At 32.2% G+C, this 25,514-nt stretch overlaps 1 protein-coding gene across 3 annotated transcripts; it reads right to left on the bottom strand.

The window, feature by feature from the left end:
• Window positions 1-312: 312 nt before the first annotated feature.
• On the bottom strand, window positions 313-24,892 carry LOC134696250 (mucin-5AC-like). 3 transcript variants are annotated; one of them, XM_063557935.1, is made up of 22 exons: window positions 24,812-24,892; window positions 24,145-24,233; window positions 22,601-22,630; window positions 20,714-20,848; window positions 19,943-20,071; window positions 18,879-18,932; window positions 17,843-17,971; window positions 17,020-17,100; window positions 14,786-14,914; window positions 13,153-13,203; window positions 11,839-11,967; window positions 10,907-10,969; window positions 9,395-9,529; window positions 8,621-8,677; window positions 7,041-7,169; window positions 6,449-6,514; window positions 5,526-5,651; window positions 4,753-5,250; window positions 4,047-4,184; window positions 1,640-1,819; window positions 833-988; window positions 314-453 (listed from the first exon to the last, which is right to left on the bottom strand). In XM_063557935.1, the coding sequence occupies exons 2-21, from the start codon at window positions 24,218-24,220 to the stop codon at window positions 858-860; spliced, it is 2,466 nt and encodes an 821-aa protein (XP_063414005.1). In that variant the 5' UTR covers window positions 24,221-24,233; window positions 24,812-24,892; the 3' UTR covers window positions 314-453; window positions 833-857. The 3 variants fall into 3 exon arrangements, with proteins under 3 accessions (XP_063414006.1, XP_063414005.1, XP_063414007.1); XM_063557936.1 differs by lacking the exon at window positions 10,907-10,969 and having other exon boundaries at window positions 313-453; XM_063557937.1 differs by lacking the exon at window positions 11,839-11,967.
• Window positions 24,893-25,514: the final 622 nt, after the last annotated feature.

The raw sequence follows: 25,514 nt of genomic DNA, 5'->3' as shown, positions 1-25,514 counted from the left end.
TTTGTTTATGTCACAGCAATTTTATGTGAGGAGCATACCCCTGCTGATGAAACCTGTAAGGTGTAAAAATGAACGAGCCTAACGTTTCGCTTGATAATTGTTGAAACCATACGATGGAACAGAGGATATTTAACAAAGAGACATTCATACTCATAGTTTGAAAATAAACGGACATAATCAAGACAAAGAACGAAAAAAATAAGAGAAAAACATCAGTACACATAATACAACACGGAAAATTAAAGACTAAGCAACACGAACATAAACTATTTTCATATGTTCCCAATTCAAAGCAGAAGGAATTGCTGAATACAAATACAATGTAAAACTCTGTTTACTTATTTATTCGAATACTCCGGTAACATGTGATGGATTTCTGATGATCATCGATAATAGTGTTGAAGGAATCTTGAATTTATGATGCCATATGGCTGAATGCAAAATCTATATTTTCTGAAAATAGAAATTATATTATTAATTACCAACTCATATAAGATTTAAACGTACAAATGAACAAAAAAAGCTAAACTTTCATGTATAAACTAATCACCATATATACCAGTCTTAAACTTGTGTACGTTAGGTGCTAAATTCGACCACAAAGGATTGTCAGTCACACTCGAATAAAACAAATAAAGAAGCCCAAATTAAGTATGAAGATGCATGGCTTTGGGAGGTTAAATTCCGAAAGGTTTTTGACAAAAACCCAAGCTAATATAATTAATAAAATGGGTTATATTTCAAAAATATCTAAGTTTTGTAAACTGTTAATTTATACTCATGACCATGTCTATGATAATTCATGTCAATACAGAAGAACTTTTTATAATACCTTATACCCACAGTATACTGTAAGTCTATATATAGCATCTACATTTGACAGGATCAAATATCTGTTTAGAGGGGCACGTCAGTTCAATTGCTCCAAACGTTCCAAGAAATATCTTAAAATATTCTGGACCTGATGATGACGGGACCAATGGACATGCTAAAATATATGAAATCATTGTAATATCATGAACATTTTGCATGATCATTTTGTATAAGGTTCCATATCATAGTTAAAAAAAATGTGTCAATATATGATTACGGTTCAGAATTTTATTTAGTGTTTATGATATTGCCAGCCATCATAACAAGAGACTAGAAACGAATACATATGACATATTGATTCAGAAATATTCTTATAAGGAAATGATTAAACATGAATAAGAATAGTGTTAAAAGAATCCTAAAATGGTCTTAAATAAATGATACAATGTTACTTTAGAAAAAGAAGTCCGAAAAACAAACTGATGAGTCTTATGTAGATGAAACACACTTTGGCGTACACATTTCAATACTGGTATATTTGATGAGTATATACATGTATATATGTATATATGGTGTACTGTATAATATAATTATGTTATTGAGATGATAAATTTGAAAGAAAGGAACTTAAATCATATCAAATAAACAAACTCTTTTACTTGTTTTTGGTTGTAATACATTTTTTTTAATTCGAATGTCACTGATGAGTCTTTTGTAGACGAAAAGTGCGTCTTGCGTGCACAGTTTCAATCCTTGTATCTTTGTTGAGGTATTTATGTATCACTTGCAGTATAAGAAGTTTGAACTTCTAAGCCAATAAACAAACCTGTTTCAGTAGTTGTTGGTCTTACGCTTACTGTTGTCGATTCTGACTGTTTTGTTGTAGAAGTCATTGGTGTAGTTTTGAACAGCTTTGTGGTTGTTAACTTTGTTATGGGTAGTCTTATGGTTGTTGTTACTGATGCTGTCGTCCTTGTAGGTAAACTCTTAATTGTTGTCTTGATATCTATGGAAGATAATGGCATTTACAGACATTGAGTAGTGATGAAAAAAAACATTCAAAAAAGGAGAAGTCAATAAAATCTGACAAAATCAAACGCTATCAACCAAACGTAACAAGCTATCAACCAAACTTAACAAGTTATCAACCAAACATAACAAGCTATCAACCAAACATAACAAGTTATCAACCAAACGTAACAAGCTATCAACCAAACGTAACAAGCTATCAACCAAACGTAACAAGCTATCAACCAAACGTAACAAGTTATCAACCAAACATAACAAGTTATCAACCAAACGTAACAAGCTATCAACCAAACGTAACAAGCTATCAACCAAACGTAACAAGTTATCAACCAAACATAACAAGTTATCAACCAAACGTAACAAGTTATCAACCAAACATAACAAGCTATCAACCAAACGTAACAAGCTATCAACCAAACGTAACAAGCTAACAATCAAACGTAACAAGTTATCAACCAAACGTAACAAGTTATCAACCAAACGTAACAAGTTATCAACCAAACGTAACAAGCTTTCAACCAAACATAACAAGCTATCAACCAAACATAACAAGATATCAACCAAACGTAACAAGCTATCAACCAAACGTAACAAGTTATCAACCAAACGTAACAAGTTATCAACCAAACGTAACAAGTTATCAACCAAACGTAACAAGCTTTCAACCAAACGTAACAAGCTATCAACCAAACGTAACAAGCTATCAACCAAACGTAACAAGTTATCAACCAAACATAACAAGCTATCAACCAAACGTAACAAGCTATCAACCAAACGTAACAAGTTATCAACCAAACGTAACAAGCTATCAACCAAACGTAACAAGTCATCAACCAAACGTAACAAGCTATCAACCAAACGTAACAAGCTATCAACCAAACGTAAAAAGATATCAACCAAATGTAACAAGTTATCAACCAAACGTAACAAGCTATCAACCAAACGTAACAAGTTATCAACCAAACGTTACAAGCTATCAACCAAACGTAACAAGTTATCAACCAAACGTAACAAGCTAACAATCAAACGTAACAAGCTATCAACCAAACGTAACAAGTTATCAACCAAACGTAACAAGCTATCAACCAAACGTAACATGTTATCAACCAAACGTAAAAGTTATCAAAGAGGGACGAAAGATACCAAAGGGACAGTCAAACTCATAAATCTAAAACAAACTGACAACGCCATGGCTAAAAATGAAAAAGACAAACAGAAAAACAATAGTACACATGACACAACATAGAAAACTAAAGAATAAACAACACGAACCCCACCAAAAACTAGGGGTGATCTCAGGTGCTCCGGAAGGGTAAGTGTATTAAATTTATGATTCACGAATAAAAAGAAAACAATGATTCATGGCCATCTCGAATCCACTGAATCTCCATGTAAAAAAAAACCAAATATGAGTGGTCAGGGAAAGTCGTGCAAATCGCGACTACAGTAGTAAAACGATGTTTAAATTATGTAAATTGCTAAAAAGAAACAATTAAGATAAGAAATAAATAAGATAATTGCACGAGCTTCAAAAGGAACGAAAGCAGGGGTATTAACAAGCGAAGCGACTTAATGTTGATCACTATAATGGATCTGTGTACAATATAAAGAAAAACATGCCTTATTTTCTAGTGCAAGTCGTTGAAAAACTAAAATCATATCGGATTGAAAATAATAAAAACACATATAACCCAAGAACAAGATCCTGTTTGCAAATTTAATGATGCTTACATTGCTTGTAAAAATGATTTATATAAAGCATACTATTACTTTGAAAAAAAACCTTTTTGATGGGTCGTTGAGGTAATAACTTTCATAATGTTACGTCAGTTTTTTCATCTCACGTACATTTAGTCATTTTTTTTAAAAAGTAAATGTACGTGAGATAAAAAAAACTGACGTGGCATCATGTTTTTAATTAAAAACATGCATAATTTTAATTTCTACTACATAACAACTGATATATGTTATGTAGTAGAAATTAAAATTTCAAAAATACCGAACTCCGAGGAAATTCAAAATGGAAAGTCCCTAATCAAACAGAAAAATTAAAAGCGAGTGGATTTCAACTCTCATAATCCTGATTTTATATGTTAGATTTCTATTACATAGAATTATTTGAAAACTATTTATTTTAAATTTCAATTTGTTGATATGCTGTTTCATTGCTGAATACTGCATCATATTTTAATTCAAATTTTTACCAGATTTGAATATGCAGTCGCAGCTAGGAGGATGAAATATCTTTCCCGTTGGGCACATAAAGGTAAGTTCTCCCCATCTTGAGTCTACTGTCGTGTAATATCTCTCTCCAAGCCGTGACATCGTCTTGTCACAATTACCTGTAATGGAAAACAAAACTCAGTGGATCTCTTTGAATAAATTGAAAAGAAATCTGCTTACTCTTCCGGAGCCCCTGAGATAACACCCAATTTTGTGTTGTGTGGGTTTCGTGTTGCTTGGTCTTTATTTTTCTATTTTGTGTCTTGTGTGTGTTTGTCTTTGGTTTCTAAGCTATGGCGCTGTGAGTTTATTTTCGACCTATTAGTTTGAGTGTCCCTCTTGTACCTTTCTCCCCTTTCGTAGTAGATCTCACCTCTGGTTCTTTTTTTACTGGGGGGGGGGGGGGGGGCGGGGGTATGAAAAACCAATGACGAGAGATAAATTCTTGTCTTTTTGTATTTTATCTATCTTTTCCTTGAAGTGACTCTTTTAAGGAGTCAATCAAGACAACGCAACTGTAGCCTCATACAAAGTGTCCGTCGGAAATGGCAAGGCCAACATTCAACTGTCAGATAGTTTTCCCATTGGCAATCTTACAACATCGTTATCTAATGTCTAAAAGCTCTCTATGTAAGTTATACATACAGTTTATTTTATGTTTCGACGGTAAAAAATCCTATTACGTACTAATGATTTCTGACGTCGTTGTTAAAGATGGCTCTGTTGTTGTAATGCTGTCTGATGTTGATGGGACGGTAGTTGTCGTAGGTGCAAGCGTCGGCTTTTTTGTTGTTTGAACTGTTGTGGGTAATGGTTCAGTCGTTGTTGTTGTTTTTTCTGTTGTTGTTAGTGATGTAGTTGGTGGTGTTGGCTTAACAGACTGCGTTGTAGATAGCGTAGTTGTCAATACATTTATTGTCGTTTTAGTCTTTTGAGTGGTTGCTGTCGTCGTTGTCTTGGGAGAGGATGCTGTCGTTGTTTCGGGGGAGGCTGTTGTAGAAGAAGTAAGTTTTCTGGGCGTAGTAGCTTTACTTGTCATTGAAGACGGAGTGCTTGGTAATTCAGATTTAGCTAATGACGACAGTATTGTCACTTGTGAAGTCATAGAAGAAGGCACTGCTTTTGATGTCGTTGAAGATTTATCTGTTGTAGTTGATGGCTTTTCTGGTATTTTACTGATATCACCTGCAAAACACATTTGGAGATTATTTATTCACAATATTTGATAAAGGAATCATCAAATTTAAATCAACTTCCAAATAAAATTCGAAAAAAACGAATATAGAATTGGCTTTTTGGAAAGTCACCAAAATTTGCGAAATTCACCGTTAAAATAATTTTTAAATTCAAATTAGATTTAAAAATTAAATCAGGTCACACTAGTTGTGTTTAATATCATCCATGAAACCGAACAAATTATTTTAAAAAGATCATTGGGGCATCTTCTTACTCATACTTACTTTGAGACAGACATGTACAATATTCCACAACGAACCCGTGATCAATAGGACATGCGTTATTGAGCCAAATTTTTATTTCCGGTATATATTCTAGATATCCATCATCAGACTTCTTATAAGGACAATCTGTAATAACAAAACACAACATTTTGATGATTATGTCCTTAAAATTTTATTACAAGTTGGCTCTTTCGTAGCATCAGATACTATTTTTTCTCAGTTATAAATTAAATTTCAATTCCAATTCATGTAGGTACAAACTCTTGTCGAAATAAATAAAAATAAAAATAAATCGTCATGGCTAATAAAGTAGAAGACCAACAAGCAAACAAAAGTACACAAAAATATAATATAAAATCAAAATCACTGCAATATGACCTTTTGCTACTTTTAATAATCCGGTTTTCTTTCTGAAAACGTACGTAACTAAATTGCAAAATTTTGTATATATCTGAGTTTATTGTAAATATCAAAGTACTGTAAACCAACTTATTTTCGCGGATACTTTATTTCGCGTTTTACCCTTTCTTGACCACTTCGCGGCTATTTAATTACGCGATTTTCTGATTAACTTGATGAAGTAATAAGCAAAGATCAAAGGTTTACGTATTCGCGACGATTTATTTTCGCGTTATTTTTCTGCTCGCAAAAGTCGCGAAAATAAATCGCTCGCGAAAATAAGTTGGTTTACAGTAATTCATACATAAATTTATTTAAGGAATGACTGTTATGTTGGTTTTTTTCTTAAAAAATAACATTCAAAATGTGGTGCATATTAAATAACCCGCGTAGCATGTTATTCTAAAGTGTGCACCACATTTTTCCGTGTTTTATGTTATATATGAGACGATAGACAAAACACTATCAGAAAATCAGAAGACGTGTTTCATTCAAAATTGAATTATATCAAATATGAAACTTACTTGGAACTGTTGGGATGTTCAATGGGGGGACCGTTGTAATTGGAACAACAATGATATCAGCTGACCCTGTAATGAAAAGAATTGACACTTTTAAACAGCTTATATTTATAAGAACGGAAAACGACAGAACATATATATCTATTAATTTGAAACCAGTGGATGCTACAACTGTCGCCAACAAATATTGTTCCGCTTTCGATGGACACTTTGAACCATATTTCAATTTAATTTCAGTCATCTTTGTGATGTATGTTATAGACTTTTTTTATTCGAGCATGATGAATCTCATGTTAACGAAACGCGTGTATGTCGTACAAAATCACAAGCCTTGTATCTTTTATCAATCTTTTGGACGAATATAGTAAAACATATTGTAGCATGTTTGTTTTTGTTTCATTTCGGTATTACTGTTGTTCATGTGTTTTTCTCGGTTGTGGTTTGCAACACGGATTTGTTTGTTTTTTAAATCTATTTATGACTTTTGAACACCGGTCTACTACGGTTGCCTTTATTTCTATGACAGAGGTACTTTGACCTTAGTTTTTTTAATACTTGCTTCACTTTAGCATTTGGCATATAACATAGTAATTACCCTCAGGATGACAGGAGCACATGACAACATTAAACACCATATCCGATGGACAATCATTTGTTACCCATGCTCCTATATCAGCTACATACTCCTTGTAAGATCTCTGGTTCACAGGAACGTATGGACAATCTAAGAAATACGTAGAAAATTTATGTAAGTTATTTGTTGTGAATTAGTTATAATTTCAGTTTAATATTTTATACTCTTTTTTTTTCTTAACGTTTTACCGCCATATTAACGTAACAATAGGTCCGCAACGTCGTCACTTGCCGACGTCTCTTTGTATATCAAATACTCTAGTAAAGCATACAAAACATTGATGACGCTTTTGTGTTAACGTCCAAAGCACTATTTATTTAACCTGTTATGAAGGATATAAGCAATTGGTAGGGATAAATTGTTTCAATGAAGCAGTCGAATTATCATCTGAATCATACAACTTCTTTGGATGTATTATTATTCGTTGGATACCAATGTTCGTGGATTTCGTGGTACCGAGTAACAACTCATTGCAATGTCCAATGTGTAACATTTTTTTCAAGGAATACATACAAAACTTTGGCAAAGCCCTGAAATCAAAGAACCATGAAAATTGGTACCCACCCACTCAAGTACTACTTATCGTGACCATCAACAGCAATATGCAATATCATTCAAATGCCAAACATCATTTACTTGAAACACATTTTTCTGTAACTTTAAGGGAGGAATATTGAAAGCCTCTGGTCTTATGAGATACGCCACTCTGATTAAAAAAAAAAACAATCCTCTGAGACTGACATTATCAAGATGCTTGATTTCTTGATTGACCACATATTTGTTCCGTTTAAAGGACGTGTTTTTCAACAAACCATCGGCATTCCCACAATATCGATACGATATTTCCGCGCTTATATTTTCTATCATGATTTTCTTGATAGAGTTTTGCTGCTCACAAGAAAGTATCAGACAAGAGGTTCCAAATGGTGAAGTTGAAATCATCTCTTCGTACTTCAATATCGAATATATTCCAAATGTCGTGACTACAATCCAGTTCCCTTGTTATACTATTTACGGGTAAGTAATAACATGAGCAACACGACGGGTGTCATATGTGAAGCAGGGTCTGCTTACCATTCCGGAGCACCTGATATCACCCCCATTTTTTTATGTGGTTCGTGTTGTTAATTCTTTACTTGTAAATGTTGTGTCTTGTGTACTTTTTTTTTCTGTCTGTCTTTTTTTTCTTTTTTAGCGATGGTGTTGTCAGTTTGAATGCCCCTCTAGTATCAGTCGCACCCTTTTATGGTTCAACCACTTCATTTAAAAGTTGTGTTTATTCTTATGTATATTTTTAACAAATATACCAAACTCCGAGGAAAATCAACAACACAAAACGGTGAGTCCTTAATCAAATAGCAAACCAAAAGCTAAAAATCATTAAATAAATGGATAACAACTGATATATTCCTGACTTGGTACAAGCCTTTTTCTGATGTAAAAAAAATATAGATTTAACCTCGTTTTATAGCTAGCTGAACCTCTCATGTTTATGGCAGTCGCAAAGAGTGAAAAATTAGATCAATGAGAGAAGTACTTACTTGAGTTTGTAATTCCTGTGTACGATTTTGTACTAGTGGTGGGTAGTCCTGTTACAACTGTTGAAAATATCAAAATATTAATACAATAAAAGAAGAATATGATACACATAAAGTGGCAATGAAGCATTTGTCAACAGGTGACATACAACAATAATCCACAAAACACAGTACACAGAAAAACTAAAAATTAAGCGACTGAAACCCAATGAGAGAATACTGGCAAAGTCGAATGCTTCCGATGAGTGGTTGTAACTGTTATGAAATAACCGTTTCACAAATGATATCGGATATGTTCCTTACGTCGTAACTACAATCCCCTTCCCTTTCTTGAATGTTACATACGGAATTAGACTATTTACCGGATTTGTAATCACATAAGCAACACGACGGTGCCACATGTGGAGCAGGATCCGCTTACCCTTCCGGAGCACCTGAGATCACTTTTAGTTTTTGGTGGGGTTCGTGGGGTTTATTCTTTAGTTTTCTATGTTGTGTCTTGTGTACTATTGTTTTTCTGTTTGTCTTTTACATTTTTAACCATGGCGTTGTCAGTTTGTTTGAGATTTATGAGTTTGACTGTTCCTTTGGTATCTTTCGTCCCTCTTTTAAAACTTCTCTAGTGTGTCTACCTTATAGCCGTATTACTATGGCGTAAAGCAAACACAAATTTACTATGAATTACTTTTCCAACACTCTTTTTTCCTTTAAATTTATGAAAACGGTTCTTGTTTTAAAAAAAGGACAAAACATCAAGATAAATTGACAATATCTTACCAATTCCGTCTTTAACACAGTGGCATAACATGACATTAAAAACTAAACCAACATGGCAGTCCTCTGTCACCCAGGCATCAATCGCTTTCTCATATTTTTGGTAGGTGCTTTTTCCAACCGGTCGCAAATCACAATCTAAAATTAAAAAAATATAAAGAAAAACTTGATAACACATTATTTAATTATTGTTCACAGTAGATTATTGGACAAATTTGCTAAATGTATAATTATAACTGTTGCTTCAAATAAATTATAATTCAGCATTGAAATACAATTTTAGCTAGTCCCAATATGTTGTCCTGCTATGTGCAACACGCCATTTCTTATGCTTGGCAAACAAAGTATCTCATATTATTCGACTGAAACATGTCTGGTACCTATAAAAATTTAGAAACTGGCACGTACACCACTGTTCAAAACAAGAGAAGGTTTCAGCTGGCCATGTTCTGTATGTTTTGTTAAAGTTTTCAATTCATTGGTTGTTATGTGTTATATTTAACTGTGCCATTAAAGTGCGAGGTTTGGCATGCCATAAAACCAGGTTCAATCCACCACTTTTATTCCCCTTTAAAACTGTCCTGTACCAAGTCAGGAAGATGGCCATTGTTATAATATTGTTCGTTTCTGTGTGTGTGTGTTTCTTTTTAACGTTGAGTCGTTTGTGCTTTCTCTTATTTTTGAGATAAGACGTGGCACTGTACTTGTCTATCCCAAATTCATATATTTGGTTTTGATGTTATATTTGTTATTCTCGTGGTGTTTTGTCTGTTGCTTGGTCCGTTTCTGTGTGCTGTTGCGTTTCGGTGTTCTGTCGTTGTTCTCCTCTTATATTTAATGCGTTTCCCTCGGTTTTAGTTTGTTACCCCGATTTTGTTTTTTGTCCATGGATTTATGAGTTTTGAACAGCGGTATACTACTGTTGCCTTTATTTGTCATAGGTTGCTATCTGTTTCATTGTTAGTCATGTTGGTCTCTGGTGAATAATAACATCATAAGCAAACTCATGGCACTCTTCATAAATGATCTATAGAACAAAATATTTTGAGTTCATCTACTCGTCTTTGAAGCGCTTACAATTCTTAATCGAATTCAAATTGAAAACCTTTAATATTCGAAACAAAATAAAAAATTCAATCCAATAGCCAAAAGTAGATGTCGCCTTCTTTGAATCCATTGCCTGTATCTAAACATGAAATTGAGAATGGAAATGGGGAATGTGTCAAAGAGACAACAACCCGACCAAAGAAAAAAAACAACAGCAGAAGGTCACCAACATGTCTTCAATGTAGCGAGAAATTCCCGCACCCGGAGGCGTCCTTCAGCTGGCCCCTAAATAAATATATACTAGTTCAGTGATAATGAACGGCATACTAATTTCCAAATTGACATAAGAAACCAAAATTAAACAAGACTAAATTGGTTAATGACTCCTATTACTTTACAAGCAATGCAATAAACACGTTCTAACACGTTCAAGAGTTACTGCCAGTTAATATTATAAACCAGAATTACCTGGATTTGTGACGTATGTTGTATCAACTGCTAAAGTTGTTATTTCTGGTTTTTGCACCAAATCTACATAAGTAAAATTAATATTACGATATTTTTTTTATGAAACAAATAACAGTATAAGTAGAATGATGCTATCAATCATATTTGGGGGAAACTGGTATTAACATGTACATGTAACATAGTTTTTCATTGACTAAATGTTTCCTTTTACTTCATTTTGAGGTTATCATATATAAATGAAATTCAAGTGTTATACTTACCGACACTGTAAACAAATAAGTTTAATTTATGAAACATTTTCATTACAAATTGACATGTCTTTTTGGTCGAGTTGAGACATTTTGATTGATGCTTTGTAGTGATTGTTTTATGTTGCAATGTAACACTACTGTCTCAGACTAGGGTTGTGGTTGGTGTTTAAACTACTATATTTTATACACCTGTCTTAGATCTGTTGTTATCGTTTGTTGGTGTGTTTCTTATGTGTTTCTTGTTTTTCGTTTTTTTTTATATAATTTGTTGGTTCTCCTGTTTGAATTGTTTACGTTAGTTATTTTGGGGCCGTTTATAGCTTGCTGTTCGGTCTGTGCCCAGTCTCTTAGTTGACGGTCGTACATTGGCCTAAAATTGTTAACTTTTTATACATTATGACATGGATGAGGAGTTCTCTGATTGGCACTCGTACCACATTTCTTATGCATAGTTATTCATGGAACGTCATGGCTGTCTTGTGTGGCATATTCTAAATATGCTGTTCATATTTCATTATATGAAGGTGGATGTTTTTATAATAAAACGGTGCTTTTTTATTATGTGATGGTGCTTTCTTACTACAAGAAGGTGCTTTTCAATTATGTGGGGTTGCTTTTTTTATTATAAGACAGCTATGGCGGTCCATATTAATGATTGTGAGAAGACATTGTTTTATTTACTTTCGTTTACACAGGCACAATGTGGTTTACTGAATACTTTCCCTACAGGACAATCATTGGTTACCCAGGCAGCCAATGATGGCACATATTCATTGTATGACGTCAGACCGGAAGGTTGTAGCAAACAATCTGAAATCAAATTATATCGCATCATGAACATCCTTATGCTTACTGGCTAACATCTTCAAGATGATAAAGAACAGAAAGATTTTGATTTTAACAAAGTTTTACTGGTAATTTTTTTTGAAATAAACCATACAATCATATTATTTCTACATATACTTTTTTTACTTTAATCATTCATTCATACAGGTGTTTCGTGGCAACCATAAAACAAATTCCCCACATTTTTTTCTCTCAATCGATTTATGATTTTTAATCAGCGGTATACTACTGTTGCCTTTAGATTCCAAATTTTCAAATTGAATGAATAGTCTGTTATATATTGTACTACTAGTATATTAAAAGAAATGGGTTTTCAATTATTTTTAAACGATTGTTCCGCGTGAAAACTATTCGCAGATACCTTAAATCACAATTTAGTACACCCGTCGTGCGATTCGCTTAAAAAAGACTCACCAGATTCGCTAATATAAACACAGTGTAAAGGACAAATACAAATTGACAAAGGAGATTTATTTAAAACCAAAACTTTGAAAGGTAATATGTGGCTGTGATTAAAAAAAGAAATTAAGTGTTTTAAACGATAATCTTTTAAACATTTTTTATGTATTGATTAAAATACTCTGTTCAAGACCGTCTGCCGCAAATCATGAACACATTAAATAGGTTAACACTGACTATATGAAGCCAAAGTCGCGTACCGAAACCCGATGTAAGAACGACTCGATATACTTAATGAAACAAATATTGAGGAAATATAGATTTCATCACTGCAATAAGTGTGTTACGATATTTCTCGATATTTTGATAATTTAAATTTAACTGTTGGGAGAGGAGAAAGATACACGAGTTAGAGTGGTGAAATCTGTATCTCTGATGACTTTTTATCGTTACTTTTCACAATCGGCCATCCTCGGGTGACTCCGCTCGTATCTGTCTATGAGATATGGAATCGGTCGCATTGGGACGAAGTTGTCCTCTTTATTTGTGACGTAATCGGGCATGGTCGCCTTTTTTCATGACATCACAATAAGAAATTCAGAAGATCCTAAGGAAATCTGACGTCATAATTAAATTTCGACCAATCATTTGCCAAGGACACAAACTTCACTAGTGAGAAATATTACGAGAAATATTTTCTCACACCGATTAAGAAATGTGACAATATCACATGAAATAGAGAAAACTTACTTGCTACAAGGGGTGGTGTCGTCATGTAACCGGAGTAATCAGGTGTTTGACCTAGAAAATAATTAAAGGTCATTGTACCATGCTTCAAATTAAACATTCATTACTTCTTGTACTTACGTTTATTGATTATGTTTTTCAAATAAGCATAAATAATAGATGATGAATATGTATTTGTAATTGTCTATTGATTTTACTTTTCCATTAAAACTAAGTAGGTCATTCAATTCCAGTTAAAGTATACATCGGGGATGATAATTCAAGATTTTTGTAAAAAGCAGACGACAGATGATAATAGACAATAGCGTCCATTAATATTTAATATATATATATATATAATTAAACTTGATTTTTTAGATATGAAACAGATTTTAAAAACTGATATCTGTATTCATATTCAATGTTTAATTCATTGATTAAGCCTTCAAGCTCCATTTTGCAATTCTATTCAGAATTAAAGTAGAAGTGGGGTAAATGTTAAAATAAGGGGGGTATATACAATAGACATTAAGATGACAATTAACAGCCTTCAACAAAAAGTAAATTAACAAAAGGAAAATTCAAAAGCTCAAATAGAACAAACGAATGGAAAACAACTGTCATATTTCTGACTTGGATTATATATCGATTGATTAAGCTTTTAATCGTCTAGAGTCTATACAAATAGTGAATTTATTCAATAGTCACGATCTGCACTTTAAACCCACATAAAATTCTCGAAATAACACAACCCATTAAGATATAACAAGGTTAAATCATATTTTTTGTTTTGTTTTATCAGTTCTTTAGTTGTTTTAGTTTGATTTCAAGAACGGTTTTACATTGAGCATTATTGATAATACGTTTAAATGCGGATCTGATGCAGTAATATTGGTTCCGTCATTGTTTTACTTTATAATATTGAATTTAAAGCTCAGCCATGTTTGTTCCATGTGTAGTAGACCAATGTTTTAATGGTTTAAGAACAGAAAGGATGTGTCCAAACTGTAGCATGTGTACAGGGAATATTCTAGAATTTAAGCCCGCTGATCTTGAACAGGGTTTATATGACAAAATCCTAGTTGCCTATTACTGAGTGTCTACATGGAGGTTCTTAATTTCTGTATTCTTTCATATGTATGCCATGTTTCAATATTCTTTCATTGGATTTTTATTTTTCAGTACCCCATTACTCTGTACTTTATATGTTTGTCTATTTTTCTCTGTTCTTTTTCATTTACATTCTCTTTGTTTTGCTTATTATTTTCTTTTCTTTAAGCCCCATCAAAACCTAGTCAATCTCTCTTCTTTTAGCTTCCTATTATTCAATATTCTCCATTTTTTTTGGCCCATTTTCTCTATTCAGTTAATATTTTAAATTAACCGTTTTCGTCAGAAATATGGCAGTTGTTATGGTTATTTTTGTGGTCGTTTGTTTTTGTAGCAATTCAGTGTGTCTGTTGTTCTATTGTTTTTCTCTCATAGTTGATGCATTTATTCCCCTCGGTCTTTGTTTTTGACCAGAATTTGTATCAGTAAAATCGAATTATGATTATTGAACAGCGGTATACTACTTATGCATTTATTTTCTATTCCTTTTCGCACTATATTTTCTGATGACCCCATTCCTACCCTCATACATCGAAAGAAATCTTACCTTCTATAAGACAAGTACACCAGAGAGGACTATATATCTTCCCAGAAGAACAGTCATAAGTCAGCCAATTCCCAAGACTATCTATGTATTCCTTATATGATGATGGTCCATCCTGTGTGTATGGACAGGCTATATAATGAAAAAGGAGATCAGTTTAGTTCGACGCCGACCATGCAATGGCTGTATAGTCAGTCAAGGTCGTTAAAAACTTCCATTTGTTAAATGAAACTGAAAATACTGTGGGTTCGTTATTATTCGTTGAATACTAGTACCAATAATTGTGGTTTTCGTGGATACAGGTGAACCATGAATTTAGATGTTAAACGAATAACTAAACAGTTTCTATACACTTTTTTTGTATGCTGAAATTTGAAAACCATGATATCAAATATTCACGAAAATGCAAGTTTTCCTCGATCGATAAAAACTTATTCCCACGAAACTAAATGGATCCACTTGAGATAATACTCTAGTTGGTCTTTGTATACTGATTAAGTACCTCCGGTGGTATAGTTACGTATTGCATATTTCAGTACAGCAGAACTTTTTTTCTCTACCAAAGCACATTAGTAAATCCCTATATGTTTAGGGTAAGAGTTAGGAAGCGACCATTCAACTTCAAGGTTGGATTTTTTTCTGAGTCAGAAATTTTTTCTGACGCTACCAATCGAATGTTTTGGGAAAATCTGGATTCAGATGACTTTTTTTGTCATCTAATTGACCACTATGTATTTTGTGACATCAAATTGGGGGATCTTGTTTTAGGAAAAATACATATCCCCCTCCTCTTTGAAGTTAAATGGTAGTTCCTTACTCGATCTTAAGTTTAATATGTGATGTTTGTGAACTGTTCTTTCTTTGTCATACGATTTCCCTTCAATATTTTTTTTAAATTTCACAAATAATTTGACTTATGTTTTAGTTAAGAGATTATGAGAGTTTAAGTGTTTCATTGATTCCCTTCTAATGTGTTTTTTGAAATTTGCTCTCGGTATTTATTATGGTTCGATTTTATTATTATTCTTATTCTGTGCTATTTTGGTCTGTTTTGTAGCAGTATTACATCTCATTTGTCAACCAGCTAAAGACTTTGCATAGATATTGTTTATAAATCTTAAATACGTAACAAATGTAATGATATGTATTTGCATACGTTTGATTTCTATACAAAACATACATAGTTATCAAAGGTTCCAGGATTATAAAACCACCAAAATACTGAACTCCGAGGAACATTCAAAACAAAAAGTCCCCAATCAAATGACAAAATCAAAAGCTTTAACACATCAAACGAATGGACAACAACTGTCATATTCCTGACTTGGTAGAGACATGTTCTCATGTAAACAATGGTCGATTAAACCTGTTTTAAAGCTAGCTAAGCCCCTCTCTTGATTGACAGTCGTATACAATTTCATTATATTGATCCCGTCAGTATGATATTGTTCTATTATATGTCATTATGATATATTTCTTTTTTGAATTACTATATACGTTGAACCACAAACGTCAAAATCATTCAATCGCGTAGTGGAATTAAGTATTTTTGGATTCATATAAATTCTATATAATTCTTTTGGACTAGTTTAAATCTCGGTCTAATTCTGAATTTTATTCTTACATACTTTTGATTTTTTAACCCTGTAAGCTAACATTGCCTATGTAAATTTTAAAAATGTTTGTATGCACACTGAACGACAAATTTATGTGACGTATAAAATAATTTTCTGACGTCAGACATTCAAATCATTCAAGGTGTTCGTTGATAGTATATGTTTTTATCAATATATGTGTTCTGTTAAATTGTTCCTTTTAAAATTGTTATACGATGATGACTGATGTACCCATATTTTGACTATTTTATTTATTGTGTCTGTATATTTAACGCATCAATGTAAATATAACGGAATTTGATGAGCCTGTCATTAAAGTGAGAGGGTAAGCGCTATAGAACCAGGTTTAATCCACCATTTTCTACATTTGCAAATGTCTGTACCAAGTCAGGAATATGACAGTTCTTGTCCATTCGTTTTTTATGCGTTTTGTTATTTCATTTTGCCATGTGATTATGGACTTTCCGAATTGATTTTCCTCTAAGTTCAGTATTTTTGTGATTTTACTTTTTGATAACGTAGTTCTAGTTATGTTTTTTTTAAAGACGAAAGCTATAGATCTCCAGAGGACTACTGATGAAAAACTGTATAATAAAATCATCCAATAGTACATATACTTACTTGTAGGAGGTTGAAAAGTGTAAATAATCGGTGACGTTTTTTCTGTAGGATTTTGATTTGACTGCAAATGTGTCGATGTATCTGTTGGAAAAAAGTCACAAACTAAATTAATTCTGTCAAGCTAAAGTTTTGACTTCTTTGGCGGTAAGTAAAAGCAGCGTTGTTTTTTTTACAAATGAAATGAATTTAGTTAATTTACCCACCATTCAAACTTGTATAGTTTTGCTCCAACAAATATAATAATTCAAAGGCTTGCCAGTGGGGATATAAATATAATAAAACGGTAAACTACATGCACGAAAAAAAAATTTGAGTATTCAACATTTCAATCAACACACAAGGTTTAGCCCTCTGCTATTTTTTCGTTTAATTTGATTTATGCGTTTTGAACTTTTGGCGACCCCACAATGTTATAACACGTACGATTTGACAAGTGGGAGTTACACACGAACATTCACCTACATTATATTCTGACCCATTCAATTGAATACATGAGCGCGCCAAGAAATGGTCTTGACCACACTGTTATGAAAATGATTATTTATAGAAATTAAAAAAAACACTGAATTTGGATTTTTTTCTCAATCGATTAATGTATTTCGAACAGCGGTATACTACTGATGCCTTTTTTGATATAATCTGCCCTACGTTAGCTTAGGAGAAGTGGTAAACACATATTTATTTATTTTTTTGTTAACCAATATCTGTTTGTAACACTGGAATATTTTTGTTAAATCATTTACTGAGAATCTTCATGCATGATAATTAATTATCCCCTTTTTCTTCCATCCTTTATAGAGACAAAAGAAATACATTATTATACCTTGTGAAATACATTTACAGAACATAGCACTATACATTGTTCCATGTGGGCAGTAATTTGTGACCCAATCATCAACGGACGGGAAATACTCTTCGTATGACGACGGACCTTTCTGTCTATAAGGACAATCTGAAATATATAAATCGTAATAGTAATGATAGCTCGTATGACAACGGACCTTTTTGTCGATAGGGGCAATTTCAAATATATAAATCGTCGCTCGTATGACGACGGACCCTTTGTCTATAGGGACAATCTGAAATATATTAATCGTAAAATCTATAGCTATTTCATTCAAGAAATATTTGGTCCATAATCACAACAATTTGACTCATTGCAAGATATTTTAATTGCTGGTTTAGAATGCGATATTCACCTCTGTATATCATTTTAAGCTGTTACAAGTTTTATGGTTTTAGAGGTTTCAGTAGTGTCTTTTATTAAGATATAAAGATATTGTAAGTCTTTGTAACAATGAATGTAACTTTTTGTCAAAAAGTAAATAATCGTCGTCTGTTTTTTCGACATTGGACTGTTCTATTTTATATGTTGTGATTTGTGTACTATTGTTAGTCTGTTTGTCTTTTTTTTTTAAGCCATGACGTTGTCAGTTTATTTTTGACTTCCCTCTGGTATTTTTCGCTTCTCTTTTATTTGTGTTATATACTTAGGAACGTACAGTACTCTGATGTTTACCTCGAAATGTCTTTTCAGAAGTATTGGTCATAATAAATCACAATAGTCAGGCGGAAATTCGTCTGTAATGGCCTTAATCGCACACAACATTAACATATAGAGAACAAAGGATGGTTTCACGGAATGGTTTGTAGCTGTCTCATTGGAAAGATGTTTTTAGAATAAGAAATGGATTCGGGATATAAATTTCATTAAACAAAATGCTGAATACCCTAACTTAAATAAGTACAGCACCCCTTTCGACCATGTTAGAAATGAGTCAAATATAACGACTTGATTTTTCGGTTATTGAGTACCCCTAACAGAAAAACCTGTTGTGAATATAAAATCTGTGACTTACCTTCTGGTTGAACAGTAACCAGTAATGTTGCTGGACCCGGGGTCATGTAATCCTCTACAACAGTAATAAATGATGAGTCTGGTTTTATATTGGCAATTGTTTAATTGAATAAAAGTATACAGAAAGAACATGACCTAATCCCCGTTTTTTTTAAATGATTCGTGCTGCTCAGTGTTTAGTTTTCAATATTGCGCGTTTGTTTAATGTTTGTTTGTCTTGGCGTCGCTTTTTTTTTGTTTTAGGCAAGGCACTGTCAGTTTGTTTTCGTCTTATGAGCTTGAATATCTCTTCGGTATCTATCACCTCCCTTTTGCTCTGAAATATATTTATAGATTTTCTCTACACCTAGCTAGCTGTTTATCTTCGTGGGTATATCTTATGGTGGTTGATTCATGCTCCACATGAACTGTTTCTCCTATCTATCAATTAAGTTTGTCATCATTCATCATGGCTTATTGTTTCGGATTTCTTCATTTAGAGTTATAGCAGTATATATATAAAATGTTTGTTGATCTATAAATGGCTTCGAGGTATAATCAGTTGCATATACATGTTTAGCTGGAATAAAAACAAAGACGGGTCTTTTATAGCTGACTATGCAGTATGGGCTTTGTTCATTTGTGAAGCCCTTGTTGTGACCTATAGTTGGTAATTTCTGTGTCATTTTATCTCTTGAAGAGAGTTGTCTCATTGAATTGGTAATGATACCACATCCTCTTATTTTTATATCATTGACTATCTTAAAAGCAGTAAATTCAACTTGTTCAAGTTTTTGTTTTTCCGAACCGGAACAATATCATTATATGGAATGTCGAAAATAAGGTCCACATTGGTCAATTATAATATACATCTATATATATATATAGATATATGTTATTAATATCAACTTCACTTTTTAAAAAACATTCATCATGTATAGTTATGTTTCTTGTCACTTGTGTATATAATGTACTATGTTTGCATTTTAACCCGTCAGGGTTTCATGTTTTTTGCAATAAAGATTATTTTATACAAATTAAGTGACTATTATCTTCTAATAATAGTAAATACAATATTCAACTTACTTGGTAGTGTACACATGCAATAATCCGTTCTATATACCATATTTTGGGGACATTGACCTGTCACCCAGTCTTTAATGCTATCAATGTATTCCGAGTATGATGTAGGATCGTTTTCCATCACGGTACAGTCTATAAATTATAGAATTAGATATGATTGAAATATGTTCTTTCTGTAATTAAGTTGTACATTCTACAACTAAGAGAAGATTACAGGTTAGTGTTGTGTGAGTATTATTTCATCCTCAGATTTTAACGTTTCTAAAACATCAAATCATACTATGTATGCACTGCATGCTAAAGAGAGAGAAAAAGTTTTATGTGGTAGAATGTATGCTTCTTGCAAATATGATGAGTCGAACGATTTCCATCTGATTTTTACAGTGTTTTCAAATATTTTTATGCTACATTACAGTACAATTAATGAGAATTGGTTGTTAATCTTCTTGTAGATAGTTGTCTGATTGGCAATACCAAATTTTTTTCATTCAACCTCAAATAGAAAGATGTGACGTTATCTTTTAACATACATTTGCTTAATCAACTCTGATATCTTCTTTTCACCAACTCAAAATCGTAATACGAGAATTACACAGTAGCTGAGCAGTATGATAGAAGCATATACGTATTATACACAACTGCGTACTATACACGGCAAAATACGGTATATAATAAACATATTGTAGGCACCAAAAGAAAAAGCTTGAAGTTTCGATTCATTGTGGCTATCAAACTTACCTACCTAGCATTGCTTGAGAGAGCGAAGTGACTTACTTTTCTTTTCACAACTACATTCTCCCAGTTTAAACAATGTTCCTGTTGGACACGGCAAATCAAACTCAACTCCCCATGGTGTTGTTTTTCGGAAATACGTGTCCCCTAATGGGGATCTCTGTAAATCACAAGATGCTACAAAAACAAGTCGACAATGAGCTAGGTAATAATACTGATAGTAGTTTCAGCAATTACGTACATGAAAATCTATATATGGGATTTGAGCGACGGCTCTATGTTGAAGTCCGTACTGATACCAATAATGGATTACTTTTACAAATTGTTACTTGGGCGGAGAGTTGTCTATTTGACACTCAAACCACATATTCTTATATCTCTATGCATTATTATAATTGGTGTCAGTAAATTCATTCGTGTACCTCCAACCCCTTTTGAAAAATTATAATAAACTGTATTAAGAGTTGTTACTAAATTTTGAAACGGTGAGAACGGGTGGAACGAGCAAAACCATCAATTTGCCTTAATATATGCAAGTCTTGAGATGGCTTAAAATGTAAATTATTTTCAATAATTGTTTTGTATGCGTGTTGATGTTTTTAATGTAATAATCAGGTCTCAATATATGCAACTACATGAGGTACACTTCGAAATAGTCAATATCGTGATGTTTCCCCCGTGGTAATTTTCATAAAAACAACAAAACATGCATATCGTCGTGTCATATGTTTTCGTATGTCATATGTTTTCGTATCAACCACATTTCGTCGGTTTCGGCTGCATACGCGTACATTGTGGCGTGTTTTTCGGTTTCTATATTTAGAACAACAACACCACTACAACTTGACATATTTAAAACATATTCAACGTCGCTTTTTAAAGACGTTAGAACAAATTAAATAAAACTGACCTATTTAGCCATTTTTATTTAATGTCAAAAATATGCATCACTAGAATAGCTATAGAAAAAAATTCTGAAGGGTTAAAATAAAGTCCAGATATGTTTTTTGCAAGTCAGATACCGGATCTTCAAGACATATGACTGTCATGTGTTTTTTGGGCCGTTTTAATTACAAACCAGCGAGTTAAAATTAGTAGGGTTCTTATATAAAATGGTTGTTCAAAATCTAATTATTCAATATTTCATTTATAATTTTTTTGTATACATCCTCGATTCATGAAGATGAAACAGTCTTGACTTTTTATATTTAATCCTAAATTTTGAAAACTGCATTTTATTTTAGAAAAAATAATGTATTTTGTACAAACCAGGTGCCAATCTGAAATTAATCAAAATCTTAAAATTTCAGCACACAATTTACCAACCTAAAACTATTTACTAGTAATTTTTAGTACTGAAAAGTATTTATTTACTTTTTTTATGGTTCAAGCGAGCATTAGAACCACGACTTTAGAAAATATTAATTTCCGGATTTTGTAGTCATTTCCTGTCCGTGTACTGATCCAATTTTTATTTCATACGAAAACATATGACGCCGTTTTTTTTACATACAAAAATCGCAAAGTAATCGGAAACAGTAAAAATTCGTAGTAAGCATTGAAAAAAAATCTAGATACCTTAAATCAATCTACAGGACATGCTTTTTAAATTTGAGTAAACACCGGAATAAAAACTCAACAGTGAAAACTGTAAGCAGTGAAAATTGTTATTAGTACGAAAACACATTACACGATGATAAATGTTAATTTGTTCATGTTTTGCACTTTTTATTGTATACTTAAACATGTACCTTGGGTGTCAAGTGTAGCATGTTTAGATGATATTAAAACCATAGAAACTATTCAATTTATTTCTGTCTACTCCAATGAAAATGACCGCAACGGAATAGCACAAAAGCTGTTGAAAATGGCGTTTAACACCAACCAATCAATCAAACAAACAATTCATTCTTAACTAATATCAATTACCGTCTCTTTTATCTATCTTCTTAAATATCTCTGAAAAATAGATAAAATGTGTCCTTTTAACTATTATGGATCCTAACATTTCATCAATCATCATTATTATCATGGTTCAGTTTTAGCGTTTTTCAGGAAGGTTGTTCCAGAAAAGCGCTCTGACGCATGAAAGTTATTATGTGCATTTAAATCCCCATAAACAATATACTTGATGTAATAATGTGAATTTCCTTTTGAATGAGCTCAATTGTCAATACGCTCGAATTGGTATTAAATCACCTTAGAATAATTATCTTCACGGAGTACAGATGTATCAGAGATAAATAAAAACAAAATAAATGAAAGATGGAACCAACATAATATAAAAAGTAGAAACCTAAATCAGAGTATAGTTTGAATAGTTTTACTTTAATTTTGTCATTTCGATGCATTTTAGATTGAACGGTGACCTATAGTTGCAACATTCTATATTATTTTGATCTCATTTGTTGAATGTTGTCTTTGTGGTAATCATACCACATCTTCTTATTTTAATGATATTTTCTTCAATAAATGTTTGATAAAAATGTACAGCAAAAATGTGTTTTTCTTAATTTGTTTTTAAATCGACAAGAAACACTGCTGTTTACACATGTTTTTGATCTTATCTGGTGCTTGAGGTCAGAAATTACTTCTCCGCTAAGCAGTTAGTGCTTAACAGATTGGTTTTGAGTTTTCGGTTTGAATGATATACAAATATTATTGTACAAAGAGAATCCGCCTATGAGACTATATATTATAAGAAAAACACATCAAAAACATTAAGAGCTCAACATATGGACTCAAAAGTAGTGTCTTCACAACTAGACAAAATTTAAACCGTCCCGCATATACTTCTTATGAATAAATGTCTTCATGACTTGAGACATGGACGTATAAATATTTGTTTATGGATTGGATTGGTGCTTGCTTTACATCTAGTGTCAAAGAATTCGTAGCTGTTTAGGACGATTGTTTTCTAGTTTAAAGAATGAAGTATGAATAAATCATCGTATCTTAATGACAAAACATACTATAAAGTGGTACCTAACACTACAGGGAAATTACTCTGTAAAATCAGCAAAATGTTTAATTACGTTGTGTTGTAAAAGGAATTTTAAGCTTCTCAATGATCAAAATTAGTGTTTATCAAACTGCTTTATAACCAGTGTGTTTTTTCTGATAAATTGGTTGGTTCAAATTTTTTGATTTTTTTATATTTTTGTCAAAGGGTTAGAGTAAATATTTTGTCAACATTTTTTTTTTTAATTAAACCAGCCAAATTAATTTCAGTCATGGTGTTGGGTACCACCTTAATTTTACAAAATTTTACTTAAATCATGGACTGATGTAAAATAAAAAGAAATGAGGTGCAAATGACACTAATTCTCTGTACGTAAATCAAAGATACACTTTATTTCAATAGTTAAACACACGTAAAAGGAATAAGTATATATTCGGGAGTGCGTAGAAAATGTTTCAGTTCAAAATTGTAATGTTTTAAACAAACAAAAGTAGGAAGGGCATAAACTTACCATGTTTTGTATCAACTTGGAATGGTGCTGTCGAGATCACTTTAAGAAGATAAGTCAGTATCAGTAAAGTGTACATCTAGTATTCTTTCCTAAAAAAAAATATGATGCCGGTTCTAATTTTAAAATGAATATTGTAAAACTTTAAAATGAACGGACATTCAACCAAACAAATGCGTAAATTGAGAAACAGATGTTAAAGAAATCGGTGCCCATGATAAACATTTCAAGTATTCATATACAGATATATAAATATAAAGGTTTTTCATAGAGGACTATGCGGCATGAATTTTACTCAATGTTGAAGGTTTTTTTCTGATACGAGAGTCTAGATAGGAGATCCTTTTCTTCCGTATTTTTAAAAACTTTATATTTTTGGTAAGTAGACTATTCTGTATTCTATATTTGTAGGCATCCCATTATTCTCTATATTAAATATATGTGCACCCTATTATTCTCCATTATCTATTGTTGGCCCAACATTCTTTGTTCTGAAAACTCCATCCGCACCTTCTTATATCATCTCAGCTTTACATTCAGTCGCTAATTCATACTTCAAATATTAAATTCGAATAGGACTTAAATAATGATAAAATAATGATAAAATGAATTTTAGATTTATAAAAAAAATATAAGTTGAACAATAAATTGAAGAAACGGATTGTTTTACCTTTGTCTAGTTTAATCCAATTATTAAAAATACGTGTGTACATAAAAACATCGAAATCGAAATGAACAAGATGGGCCGGGGGTTAAACATTACTAAATAGTTGGAATACAATAAAATTTATACGATGATACCATCAGAAACATAACAGTTTTTGGTAGTAGATGCATATCACTAACCCCGCAGTCAAATATTTTGGTTAAATTTTAGAATTTAAATAAAATTCGTCATACACAAATTATCTTATTTTCAAAAGGTGTGGGGAACGATTTTATTTTTTTTAAGTTGTACTGAGTCATTGAATGAAATAGATTATCATTCCTAATTTCTGACCGTATAGAGTTTATGTTGCTTATATTTCAATATACATGATAATAAATAAGTACTTTAAGTTAATGAATATTGATTAATTGAAATCAATTAGGTCTATAAGAACTCCAATTATAAGAATCTTATACAATTAGGTCTATAAGCACTTTAAATATGACATTCTTATATAAAAGTCAGACTTAATTCTGAAGTTCAAAAGTACTTCAGATTAACAGCAGAACTAGAGTAGGTAAATAGTTATACTTTTTGACTATATCAATTTCAAAACTTTATGTTAGCCAGGAAAAAATCTATCTACTGCGGTTTATGTTTGTTGTATATTTTAGTGAATGAATTTAATACGAATGTAATTAATGATACTCAAAGATTTTTTTTA

This window comes from Mytilus trossulus, chromosome 14, assembly GCF_036588685.1.
Source record: "Mytilus trossulus isolate FHL-02 chromosome 14, PNRI_Mtr1.1.1.hap1, whole genome shotgun sequence".
Lineage (NCBI taxonomy): Eukaryota > Metazoa > Mollusca > Bivalvia > Mytilida > Mytilidae > Mytilus > Mytilus trossulus.
This window is presented reverse-complemented; position numbering and strand designations above follow the sequence as displayed.

Excerpts from the sequence above, each read along its gene's own strand:
- LOC134696250 (XM_063557935.1), bottom strand. The coding sequence starts at position 24,220 with ATGTACACTTTACTGATACTGACTTATCTTCTTAAAGTGATCTCGACA. Across the intron at positions 8,678-9,394 it reads CTGTGTTAAAGACGGAATTG|TTGTAACAGGACTACCCACC; the intron begins GTAAGATATTGT and ends TATTTTCAACAG. Across the intron at positions 4,185-4,752 it reads AACGACGTCAGAAATCATTA|GTAATTGTGACAAGACGATG; the intron begins GTACGTAATAGG and ends TTTCCATTACAG.